At 32.4% G+C, this 13548-nt stretch overlaps 1 protein-coding gene across 2 annotated transcripts; it reads right to left on the bottom strand.

Moving 5' to 3' along the window:
- Window positions 1–4459: 4459 nt before the first annotated feature.
- Window positions 4460–7869, bottom strand: LOC145812758 (protein IQ-DOMAIN 6-like). Of its 2 annotated transcripts, none has more exons than XM_082907904.1 (5): window positions 7556–7869; window positions 7242–7460; window positions 5707–5922; window positions 5495–5608; window positions 4460–5409 (listed from the first exon to the last, which is right to left on the bottom strand). In XM_082907904.1, exons 1-5 carry the CDS (start codon window positions 7619–7621, stop codon window positions 4783–4785), a joined length of 1242 nt encoding a protein of 413 aa, XP_082764030.1. In that variant the 5' UTR covers window positions 7622–7869; the 3' UTR covers window positions 4460–4782. The 2 variants fall into 2 exon arrangements, with proteins under 2 accessions (XP_082764030.1, XP_082764031.1); XM_082907905.1 differs by having other exon boundaries at window positions 5707–5913; window positions 7556–7783.
- Window positions 7870–13548: the final 5679 nt, after the last annotated feature.

Genomic DNA, 13548 nt, shown 5'->3' with positions numbered 1-13548 from the left:
ATGGTAGGTGGGTGGGTGACGGTGATGGGTGGTGGTGGCAGGTGGGTGGCGGATGGTGGGTGGTGGGGGGGTGGTGGCGGGTGGTAGGTGGTAGCGAGTGAGTGGTGGTGGTGGTGGTAGGTGTTGGGTGGTGGTGGTGGTGGTGGGTGTTGGGTGGTGGTGGTAGGTGGGTAGCGGATGGGTGGCGGGTGATGGTAGTGGTGGTGGGTAGGTGGGTGACGGTGGCGGGTGGTAGGTGGTGGTGGGTGGGTGGGTGACGGTAGCGGGTGGTAAGTGGTTGCGAGTGGGTGGTGGTGGTGGGTAGTGGGTGGTGGGCGGTGGTGGCAGGTGGATGGTGGGTGATGGTGGTTGGCGGCGACGGTGGTGGTGGTGGCGGGTGGGTGGCAGGTGGCTGGTAGTGGCGGGTGGTGGATGGTGGTGGCAGGTGGGTGGTGCGTGGTGGTGGCAAGTAGGTGGCGGGTGGTTGTGGCGGGCGGTGGATGGTAGTGACGGGTGATGGGTGGTGGCGCGTGGATGACAGGTAGGTGGTGGGTGGTGGTGGCTAGTAGGTGGCAGGTGGCTGGTGGCTGGTGGTGGCTAGTAGGTGGGTGGTGGTGGCGGGTGGTGGGTGGTGGTGGCAGGTGGGTGGTGAGTGGTGGTGGCAGGTAGTGGTGAGGGGTGGGTGGTGGTGGCAGAAGACGGTGGTAGAAAATGGTGGTGGGTGGTGGGTGGTGGCTAGTGTTGGGTGGTAAAAAAAAAAAAACTGAAAACTCAAAATGGAAACACATTTTTTGTGTTTTCATTTTTTGGCCAAATTTATAAACGGAGACCACTTATTTATAAATCAAAAATTTTACCAAACAAGTTTTTATTTGAGTTTTTAAAATTTTTGTAAATATAAACAGAAAACTGAAAACGTAAGTGTTACCAAAAGCACCTTTGTATTTTTTGGTATTTAGTGTATTTTTTAAAGATTTTTTTTCATAAATATTATAATTTGTAAGTGTATTTATGTTAGATGTGTCTAAAAATTAAAAAAAAAAATCATTGAAAACATTAAACTATGGAAAATAAAAAGGTAAATTTTTTGAAAACTATTTTCTGACAATCAGAACCAAACAAGCTTTTTTTTTTTTGCACATATATTGTTTTTAGTTTTTTCAATTTGAAAGTTGATGTTTTAAAGTTTTAAAAATCAAAATAAATGTCGAATTATGGTGTTTCTTTATAGATAATCATAAATGATGAACAAGCATTGTTTGAAGGACAATTTCGACTATTAAAAATTTAATGAAACTTAAAAGTCTAAAATATCTTAATTAGGACTCAATAAAGTATAGGTTCGTGATAAGACTGATATGTAAATCTCCAGAATTTAAAGATTCTTTTCAATCCGCTTTGCTAATTGGACTATATTATTGGGCTCTAGAGGACCTACTATTGGACCGACCTTACTATTACAAATCATTTATATTTTTCAAAAATAATAGTACCAGATATGGGTATTAAATTTTATTTTTTTTAAAAAAAATCTTAATAGATTGAATTTATATAATTTAAAAAAGGGTCGAGATTCTCTTCAATTGGCTTAATCAATGAGTCGGTGTTATTGAGCCTTGGTGAACCCAAAAAGGGGCACAGAAGAAAACAAACTGCAATGAGCTCGACTGCCCCCACACTGCTTTCCTTCATCTTCATGCCAAACCCCACCTGGACCATCTCATGATTCTAATTTCAAGAGTTGAATATTTATGCAATCAAACAAAATAATAAACCAAGATTTAGGCAATATTCGATAACCCAGTTCAGTATTTATTTAAATGTCTTAAAGAAAATTTAATTAAGTCCGTCTTATAGCTATAATTCATATTACTTAAAAAAATTTTAGTTAAAAAAAATTAAGTACTAAGATTTTTATTTAATGCTTGCTAAATTTATAATTTCTCTTACATAAGTATCAATGTGTTCTGTTATAACCTTGTCATCACCACTACTACTACATCTCTACCATGAAAAACTTATATAATATGAACATATTATTAAGTAATATTGTTATTTAAAATAAAATAAAAATAAAAATAAATAACCTTAGTGTGATGCCGTCCTAACTTCCAATTTATACTAACAGTAAAAAGAAGAATCGATAGCAAAAAATAGAAAAACACAAGATATAGATTTATATAGTTGGACAAAATTGTCTATATTCACAGCTTATATCAATTTTCACTATACTAAGGTCTCGTTTGGGAACATGCTATTTTAGTAATTTTTTTAACTTTTTAGCTAAAATATGAGGTAAAAAAACTAATATGTTTGGAATGATTTTTTGATTTTTTACGGAAAAAAATGTGCAAAACATAGAGAGAAAATGAAATCTTTGACTTTTTGGTATGAGTTATAGACTTTTTTGATTTTTTTAATAATTTTTTGACTTTTAAACTAAAACTCTCGCATACCAAACAAGGCCTAAATTAATAAACAATTACAATATTATTGATGTGAAAGCAACAATATACATATACACTTAAGAAAATGTTGGTGTGCAATTTATAAGTTTTATTATTACAAATGACATAACTTAATACCATGAGAGTTATAATTAAAAAAATTGAGTTATAACCAAATATTACATTAGGTATAATTAAACAACTCTTCGATTATAACCAAAATGATATCATAATCAATATCATAATGTGTCATAACTAATAACACAGTAAATCATAACCAAATACACAAATATCGTAACTATAAGTGCATATTGTATACACCCCAAAGAATTTCCCATACTTCAGTTTGGCAACACAAAAAATAATCAACTTATTAGTTTATTGACTTATTTGAGTCGCATTACCTTTTTACTTTTTTGCATGCCTTTTAGCCAGAGATGTAATTGGTTTCGTACAGTCGGTATTTAGGTAAAAAAGTTTACTAAACCGATAATGTCGGTTTTATTATTTTGAACACCGATACAGATCGCTTCTCCCATTAAATCGCACCAAACCGAACCGAACCGATTGAAACAATTTAGTTCGGTGCAATTTAATCAGTTTAGGACCTTTTAAACTTGAGTCACTTTTAAATATAATCACTAATCTATATAAAAACATTAAATTAGTTATTTATCCAAAATTTCAAACATATTCAATCCATCCATTTAATAAATATTTTTTAATTCCTAAATTAACAAAAATAAAAACAAAACAAAAAAAGTTTAAAAATACTATAATTTCAAGAATAACGAGTTAGAGTTAAGATTATATATAATAAGAGTTTACAAACTTAAGTTATAAAGATGATAAAATTAATTAATTAATATTAATAAATTATTACTTATTAATATTATTAGATTATTAGATTATATATATATATATATATATATATATATATATTATAAATGCAATATTTGTTAAAGCGGTCGATTTCGGTTTAGTTTGGTGCACAAGGTGCTTGAACCGATAGCGAACCAAAAACCAAATAATCAAATTTAAAAACTTATTAAAAAAAACATATCAAATATAACCAATTTAATCCGATTCAATCGATTTGATTGATTTTTGCCAATTTTTCCCACATCCCTACTTTTAGTAATAATAATAATAAAAAAAATTAAAAAATAACATTACAGCTTTGCTTTTCATCACATATCATTTCTTAGCTTCAGTTCTCCAAATCAAAATCGCATCAACAAATTCATACAATAACTTCACAGCTTTTTGATGCCACCATGATTTGGTTGCCTCAATTAAGTTGCATGGTATCTGTAGTATATTGTGATCAGGTAAGCCTCATGCAGTATCTCTGTCTCTCTCTCTCTCTCTGAAGAACACAACAAGGTCAAACCTTAACAGATTGGAGATATTCTCATCAAACACCAATTTCAAGCCTTGAAGCTATATATATGTGTGTCCTCATGTCGTGAAATTGACTTGTGAACCATTTCTTTGTGTGGTCTATTTTTCATTGGAACTATACACTTTCTATTTCTTTCATTTTTTTCTTTCTATTGCTTGAAGATACAATAATTTGGTGGTTGATGATATCATTACTTTACAATGACCGAGAGGATGTGTTTTGTGGTCCTTGATTTCCCAATTAAGGGTGAATGCTTCCACAATGAGTGATCATGGTTACCACATTTAGTCTCACCCCTATGGCCTTCACTCGCCCCTTTATAATTGAAGTGGGTTGGACTGAGCTGGCGCTAGCTGGGTTATAGTGAGACTGGAATTTGGCCAAGCCCAGTTGTACCGAGCAAGGCTCATGTGAAACCAACCCATGTCAGACCCAACCAAGGCGGGCTAGGGTAGAATGAGACGAGAAGAGAAAAATCCATTCTTAACATATCATAGATAAAATAAATAAAAAAGAGCGACCAAACAATTAGCACTACTCTTGTATATGAAAACCTCAAATCTTACCCCCCCAAAAAAAAAAATCTCATTCAACAAGTCAAGCAAATCAAAGCAGTGCACATACTAAATTTGTACCACTTCTCAACACTTGTATCCCCAATCATATGCACTCGCAATCATACAATCTATATTATACATAAATGTTAAAAAAAAAAAGTTATTTGATCGAAAGCAGAGAGAAGACACTCTTTTTGGATCAAGGATCCCAACCCCTAGTTCTCTAGGTGTCAAACCTATAAATTAACTTTATATGTATATGCATCATATCAGTAAAGAACAATCCCAAAACCTATCTAGCACAACAAGCTGTTGAAAACAAAAAAATGTGGCTCAACCAAAGTAATCATGTGCACAAAAAAGTGTACCACTCCGAAAATGAATCATGTTTAGTTCATTCTTGTCGATTTTTCACCCAATCATATCTCTCCAAATGCATCGGCGGGTAAAGATCCTTGCACAATGTAACTGAGTAGAGATCAGAATCAACATTGCTCATTGTATCCCCACTAGGAAGCTGCATGGTTTTCACCATCATATGCCTCTGCATGTTGTTTTGAGATGCATACCGGCTAGTTCTCTGCTTAGCCTTGATTGACATTGTCAAATTCATGTAGTTTGGTTTAGTATCATTAATATTACCCTCCATTTGGGTGTTGCTAGACCCGGGAGTTTCTGAATTAGACAAAGATGAACTTGATGTTGTGCTCTCATCGAACAAGAATTCAGAACACGGGTCAGAGGACGAGCGAGTAATTTGGCCACTCATAGGAGATCTAGCTGTTATCTTGGTTGAAAGATTGTTCCATTTAACCTTCACAGAGTCCAACCCAGAAAAACTAGCCCTAGAGCCAACCATAGGAGAAGGAGTAGCTTCTGATTCTTCCATCATCCTACTTTCCCATGGCTTACTTGCCATCCAACGCTCCAACCAGGTTCGTCCTGAGATGTGCTTATCAAGCTTGTGGGCGGCCACTAGCTTCTTTGTTCTTGAATTTGAACCGGGATTTGATTTTAATTGCTGAAAACAAGTTCATTTCAATTTGCTTATTGAAAAAGACAAAGAAAATCAAAACAACATCAGAATGGTGTTTCAAATTCATTACCTGTTGAGATAGGGAGTATGCAATTGCCCTCTCCCTCTTGATGGCACCTTCTTGCCTCATTTGAAGTTTTGACCTCAATTCCTCAGCTGTTCCCGGGCTATCACACCACCCACCCTGACAAAGGATGTTCATTATTTAGTACTTGAACTGTGCTAATAAATGTTATGTAATGACAATAATGTCATATGAATTGGTTGAACTTATTAGTATACCTCGGCGTGCTTAATTGGATCAGCTTCGTTGTGATGTTTGTCAAGAAATTTATCCTGACTTTGTGCAGATACACAAGAGGCCATAACACGAGCCTGAGCTCGAACAAGAGCTTGCATACACCGTAGTGTTACAGCAGCTTGCTTCCTGACCTGCCTACCTCGGAAAATCGCTTGTAGCCTCACCACTGCTTTCAATGCCCTCAAAGCCTGTCTTGCCTTCAATCATCAATTCATTGTATAAACATGAATCAACAAAAATAGATTTCACAAAGCAAAGAAACCCTCAAAAAATGTAACATAATCATGATTCATAAAATATCAGAATTGAACAAACACAGATAAAATATGCAAGTTAATATTGGTTGTTCTGTGGTGGTTATTAAATGATATATATTAACAAACCAACAGTGAATAATTAATCTTTAACACTGCAAATCCCACTACCCTTTCTTGTTTGTAAATAAGTACTCTAGCATATTTGGTTATGCTTTCAAAACTAATTTTTTCATTTTTGAAAGCAGAGTAAAATGGAAAGATGCAAAATACAAGTTGGGTTTCTTTTCTTTCTTTCCTTCTTTTTTTTTGAAAAAAAAGGGGAAATTGCAAGTCAGGTTTCCAAAAAAAAAAAAAAAAAAATTCAAATCAGTGGTAAATCATACCAACTTTAATAATTAAAGTTATAAATTTTTTCATAAATTTGTAAAAAAAATTTAAAACAATACTGATTCACAATTTTCCCTCCCAAAAAATTGGAATCTTCTAGTGTTTGGTTGGACGGGAAAATGAAATCTAGAAAAAACAAGATTATCTAGGCAGATTAAGGTCTTACTAATGCGATCACACCACTACCCATCACCACGTTAACCACTATTATCACCATCACCACCACCATCACCAACTAAATTTTCTCTAGGAATAGTGACATGCTTTTACTATTTTGGGATGATGACAAGGCATGTTTGATATCTTTAGCTCCCAAATATATAACCATTATGTGATTTGATTTTGTTAAAGGAAAATTATGTTGAACTATTAATGGAATGGGTCTTAAACTAATAGGAATGGTCTTTACTCGTAATTGTATCAGCTCTTGTACTTGGGGATCTTGCTTGTACATGTATTCTTCATATTTTCCCATCTTCTTTGATGTTCTTTTATCATCTAGCTGATGGAAATGCCAACTGTTAGTACTTCAAAGAAAACTTTGAATTCTATGCTCTCATCAAAAGACTATTTAAGTACATTGTTTTGATCTTCACATACAGTGTCATATAGAACCAATTTTGTATGCTCGTAGTTTGATTTTGTTTTATCATTAATTCATGACCAAAATCATATAGGTTGTTGCAGAAAAAAATATATGCACTGAATAAAAGGGGGTTTTGTCAAAGGATTGAATTCAATTTCATTCATCAGCAATTGAAAACTCAATCCCAAACAAACCCATCAAATACACATAGCTAAGATATGTATAGCTACAAAAAAAAATTGAGTAAACAGAGTGACACAGAGAAGGAAAAAAAAAATAGAATTACCAGAAAAGCCCGAAACATGGTCTGGATTCTGATGGCGGCCCACTCTTGCCTGACCACCATGAAATCTTTGGTCGGAGCTCTAACCACAGTCGCCACAGCAGCACTGAACACATCATCATCAACCCCAAACGAAGACGAATCAGACGCAGCCACGTGGCCTCCTTTGTCACTCCTCCATAGCCTCCACTTTCGACCCTTACCACTACTGCCCACATTTTCCTAAAAAAAAAAAAAATGAAAACACTTTCTAAAAACAAAGAAAACAAGAAAATCAAGTAACTGGGTCAGTGATGGTAGAGAGTATATGGGATTACTTGGTGGCTTGATTGGGTCTTCTTGAGACCAATAAGTGATTTCAACCACTTCCGTGAAGCACCCATTGTAGAAAAGACGCTGTTTTTTTTTTTTTTTTTTGTTTAAGGGGAAAACTGTATATGCTTTGAGTGAGGATTGTGAGAAAGAGAGAAAGAGAGAGAGAGAGAGAGATTAAAAGGGAACACTTCGGAATCTACGGTTAGGAGGAAGTTTGAATTTTTGAATTCGAATTAAAAAAAGGGTAGGTCATTGTAAAGGGAAAGTGGATATTAAAATTAAAAAATTAAAAAAAGGGAAAGTGGACAGGTCATTGTAACGGATACGTTATTGAATGAGATACCGGAGCGGGACAGTTCTCTTTACTTTAATTTTTTAGATATTAAAATACTACTTATATTTAAATTTTTATTTTATTTATGATCTATACTTTTTGAATTTGTGCCCTTATAAATTATTATTTAACTAGTGTATGTCTGTACCTAAAGGCACGGTGAAAATATTATTAAGCTTAAAATGTAATTGACCATAAAATTATTGGTTAAAATGTAATTTAAAATGTAATTCATTATAAATAGATGGTCTCTTTGACTTTGGATTTTCAAATAAATTTTAGATTTTAAAAAGAGTTTGTCAGATTTGAAATTGTGGTTGGTCGTTTATTTTAAAAATAATTTTTACAAATTTAAAATTTAAAATTTATTTGGTTTTGGAGTTTTCAAAAACAATTTTTAAATTTTATTGTCTAATTGTATTTAACAATAATGTTGTTATTGTCCCATTCAATTGGACAATAACAAAATTTATTGTCCAATTGAATTTAACAATAAATTTTGGTAGAAAATTTTATTTTTAATAATAAGCAAGTTTCAATAATATCATTGTGATTGATGCAGTATTTGAACTCAAATTCTCAATGCAAAAATAGTTGCATTTTTGTTTGTCTAACAGAAATTTAAGTGACAAAAAATGGTGGTGTCCATGATTAGTAATGGTGGAGGTAATGTGGTGTAACTCATTTATTTCTTATTGATATTTGATATTTTATTGGACTGATTTTTTATTAAACTAATTTCAACTATTCCTTAAACAAGGTTGATTTTGAAAATACGTTAGAGAATGAAGTGAGAACTCTTGAAGGCATCACCCCAGTTATGTCAAAATGAGGTGGGAAGCCTACATCCATGATAAATTCATTAGGAAATAAAAATTTGAAAAAAATTTCTTATTCACAATTTTGTCCATTGTGAATCAGTAATGTTTTTGTGAATCAGTAAACTAAACATACATAACCAAAAATATGAATGTTGTCCATGATTTGAATTAAAATGAACTCCAAGGTTGTTGAAGAGGTTGAAACACCACAAACCTGTAATGAAGGAATAACTCATTTAATAGTGCTATAAATAGATTAGGTTTAAATACCAATGGCATGCACAATGACTATTTGATTACTTTAATTGCGCCATAATTTAAGTACAACAGACTATTTCTTTCTCACTATAATTCTAATTTTCATCAATCAAATAAAAATAAAAGATCACAGAATACTACTTTATCAGCGTGTTAAAAAAGGAAATCCAATTCACACATTTATCAAAATGATCCAAATCATTTATTAGAATACTGATTATATTTGAAACACTTCAATCTCATTTATGCTTTATTTGGTACATTGAAATGAGATGAAATTAAATGAAATAGTAATTCCTTACAGGCCACGGTTGTTTGGAGAGTTAGAAGGGGGATTGGGATTGGTAGTGAGGTGGGACCCATTAATATTGTGTTTGTTTTGAGAGATGGGAAGGGGATTGATTGTGAGCTCCGGATTAGGATGGGCCTTCCCAAGGAGATTCGGATGGGCCTCCCCAAGGAGATTCAGATGGGCCTCCAAGACTTGGTATTAGAAAAATAGTCCGGCGGACTAGATATTTTTTTATTTTTATTTATTTTTTATTTTATTTTTTACATGTCGGACATTTTTTTTTGAACATTAATATTTAATTTTTTATTTTTTTTTGTTAAGTAAAAATCATTATTTTATTTGTTTAATTTTTTTTGGAAATTTTTTATTTTATTTTATTTTTAAATTTTTTTTTTACATGTTGGGCATTTTTTTTTAAACATTAATGTTTAATGTTTTTGTATTTTTTTATTATTTTATATAAAAATAATTTAACAATCCATACACTAACAACTATCATAAAAACAAACACAATTTTACTTAATCTCCTCACTATCAATCCCATCCATTCTACCTCTGAAAACAAACGGATCCCCTCACTATCAATCCCATCTATTCTATCTCTGAAAACAAACGGGGCCACACTTCTCTATGGAATGATCATTCCCTTATAATAGTTAATGATGACTCCCATTGCAATGAAGTTTTCATTATTCTTTTAGTCAACCAAACATGAGAAGTGTAAGGAGTCTTTGCATTTTATTATAGTGAACCAAACACTACCTTAGAGTTTCATGTGACATTTTATTGCAGAAGATTAAAACATAGTGAAAAGGAAAATGGGGAAAGAAGTTCATTCAAACTGCCAAGTAAATAGTATGAAATGAACAACATTTTTCCTTCCTCTAATCAATCATTAATTTGAAGACACTGCAAGTTGAAATTCCAAGCTAATCTAAATATGTGAAATTCTTTTCAATCCAGTACACCACCTCTATGGTAGTGATGTTGTGCATATAGTTGGTTGTTGGATGAGTTTTGGTCCAAAGTCTACCCTTTTTGGCACTAATTTTTTTGGCCAAGCACATCTTGTAAGAAAGGGGTTGCATTGCAAGGAAAAAATATAGGAGAAGTAGAAAGAAGCAAATCTATGTAGAACTAAGTTAGAAGTTGTTTAAAGACCCAAAATATAGGAGAAGCAAATCAATTTCCAGCACACATAAAACAAATCTTTAGAAACTTTAATCCCATCCCATTTAGACTATAACTCTATAGTTTCTGAAAATCTATATAAATATAAAAAAAAATGGCTGGTGTAGATTACAGATATAAGTAGGACATTTTCCAAACAACTTGAAACACTTTTAAGCAGGACATATCCCTAATAACCCACCAATCATATACCATGAAAAGAGCCCGTTATTGATCCCCCCCAAAAAAGCCCATTATTGACCCAAAAAAAGAGAGCCCATTATTGATAAAAAAGGCCCATTATTGACAAAAGTTATAAAGCAAATTCATATACCATGAATAAAATATATCATTGAAGGAATTAATAAAAATGGTATAGATATGCGAATGCCAAACTAATAACCCACCAATCATTTTCCGTCACCAAATTTTACTAAAATTAAACAATTTATCAAAATGAGTTGTGTTTCCAACTGAAACTATCAATAAAACACATCAATCACTTACTACTTTGTTTCGTAGAATTAATTTATTAAAATTAACAAATAGCAAAAGATTTGCACATCTACACAGTTTGAAAATAATAATTTGACTCCAAATATTAAATAAAAATAATGAATCAGTCTAAAATTTTTAAGTATTGGTAACACAATCTGACTCTAACAACATCAAAAGAAAATGTTAATGAATCTTACCATTTTTTTTACAAATTAATAAATCCTAAAATTTTTAGATATGTCACATTACCCCAACCTGGCAAAGGGTGCAAATAAGTAGAAATATATGCAGTAGTAAAGTCAACAAATATATACTTTTGCACCTAAAGTGGACAAATAGATAGAAAAGCAAACAAAAAAAATATATATACTCATAATGTCAAGCTCCATACAACCAACAAATAGTTTCATCAAAAATAATTCATCCACGGGGTGGTCGACCGCTAAAACATCTCCAAGATATAACCAAACTAACATTTTTTTGACAAAAGATAGATATGAGAAAGAAATATTTCAATGTACATAAGAAAATATTATGAGAATTGCATTATTAACCTTAAAAAGATCTAAGAATTGACTTTCCAAGATTTTTTCATTTTTGGGAGAGAGAGAGAGAGAGAGAGAGAGAGAGAGAGGCGGAAAAGATTTTTAAAAAAATGTGGTTTAAGAGTAAATACTTGTTTTAGATATATCATGTACAGACACTAAAAATTCTTGGTTCAAAATATTGGTATTACTTAATTTATTTTTTTTCTTCTATAAATTGGTTTTGCTTCCTCTTTTGTCCCTAGTATTCAAACTATCTTCCATTCAATTTAAGAAAAGCAAAAACTACTAAAATGTAATTGAAAAATTGCAAATAACCACCAACAATGTCTTATTCATTATGATCTTGTGTGGGAAACTAAACACCAACAATTTAATCCTTTTAAACTGCGTTTGGATCATGAACTTGAATATGGATTTGAAAAAGAAAATAAAAATGAAAAAGAAGAAAAAATTTAAATCTTTACCTAAAACCATGATTCAATACCCTTAATAGATTCATACATAAGAAGTATTATACTGAACTTTATAGCTAATCCACATAGATTACATTTTCTTAAACAAAACCAAGAAAATCTAGAGTAAGAGTGAGGTTGCCAATTAAAATTTTATTCAAGTATAAGCATATGAAAGAAGAAGAAGAAGAAGAAGAAGAAGAAGAAGAAACTCATCATACTGCAAGGTTTTATCACGAGTTGAATTTTTTTATTTAGAAATTGTTGATCAATCATGCACTCAGAAACTTTGATTAAGGCTCAACTTTAATTATATTCACAAATCTATATTCAAACTTGCAACTCAATTATTGTTCAATCACTTTTCTTGGACAATGATGGATAAACAAAAATCAAAATTAAGCGTAACAACAAACCTTATTTACATAACAAAGAAACACGAAAGAATGATGATTCTTAAATTTTCTAAATTCATTTAGTTTGGTTTGTAATGGGCAATAATTTATAAATATCATCTCATCACACAAGTTATCTACTCAATGCTCTATCTAATCATCCATTCAAGAAGATGGCAAACAGCCATATTGTGATTGTCTATTTGCTACTGTTTGCATTGGCCTTCTGGCCAAAGCAGAGGAGAGAATCGTTTTATTTATCCACCAAACCTGCTTTGCCATGTTCATACAATTTTATTTAATGCTCCAACTAATAGAATGTAGTTTAAATTCGTAAAGTTTTCTTTACTTCTTTTCACTACTCTATAAGTTCACCAACTAAGTAAACTCACGCGTAATTTACACTAAGGGCATGATTTTTAGGGGAGAAGAGAAAAAAAAAGAAATATATAACTGAAGCTAAAGGAAGACATAGATGAGGAAGAAACATATATACCATAGGAAAACGTACATTTACCATAGGAAAACATCTTAACCATGAACAACAAAGATAACTTATATTTACCATAGGTCTCAATGGCACTTCAAAATTGAGTGAAGAACTGCAACAAAGCTAATTAATGACACATTTGAATGAAACATCTTTTGAAAGCTAATTAATGACACCTAGAACACTATTTTTTGTAATTATTCATGAAACAAACAATAGAAACCAATATGGTGGATACAAACCAAACTGTATAAAAAAATGTAGTGAATCAAACCATCAATTCACATTAAAATGTATAAAAAAAATTGTCCATGCCTACAACACTATTGATATTTGTAGTGAATTGTAGGCAAAATTAATTATCTCATGGTAGACGAAACACAAATAACTTGCAACGAATCCAAATCCTCCAAACAACACATTTCACCAAATCAAGCTCACTACCAGCAACTAAATAACAAATCCATCTAACAACAATACATAATGACACCCAAAAAAAAAAAAAAAAAAAAAAGAACTCTAGATATATTTTATTAACAAATAGCTATGTATGCTCACACCTAACTCTAGATATATTTTATTAAAGGTCAATCCATCAGTTTAGATTCCAAGTATGATGGGAATTTCGTGGATACATCTTTCTTGATGGATGTGATCCATCTGTTTAGATTCATCAGTTTGCTGATGAATCCCCCACTTTCTTAGCAACCAAACAGGACATAAAAATATTTCTTGGG

Source organism: Camellia sinensis, chromosome 15 (genome assembly GCF_055761805.1).
Source record: "Camellia sinensis isolate YWXY chromosome 15, ASM5576180v1, whole genome shotgun sequence".
In the NCBI taxonomy this organism is placed as follows: domain Eukaryota; kingdom Viridiplantae; phylum Streptophyta; class Magnoliopsida; order Ericales; family Theaceae; genus Camellia; species Camellia sinensis.
Note: the sequence above shows the minus strand (reverse complement) of the source record. Positions and strands in the feature narration are given on the sequence as shown.

Coding starts and splice junctions, on each gene's coding strand:
- LOC145812758 (XM_082907904.1), bottom strand. CDS start 7,621: ATGGGTGCTTCACGGAAGTGGTTGAAATCACTTATTGGTCTCAAGAAG. Junction 5,609..5,706: donor ATCCAATTAAGCACGCCGAG/GTATACTAATAA, acceptor ATCCTTTGTCAG/GGTGGGTGGTGTGATAGCCC. Junction 5,410..5,494: donor CATACTCCCTATCTCAACAG/GTAATGAATTTG, acceptor ACTTGTTTTCAG/CAATTAAAATCAAATCCCGG.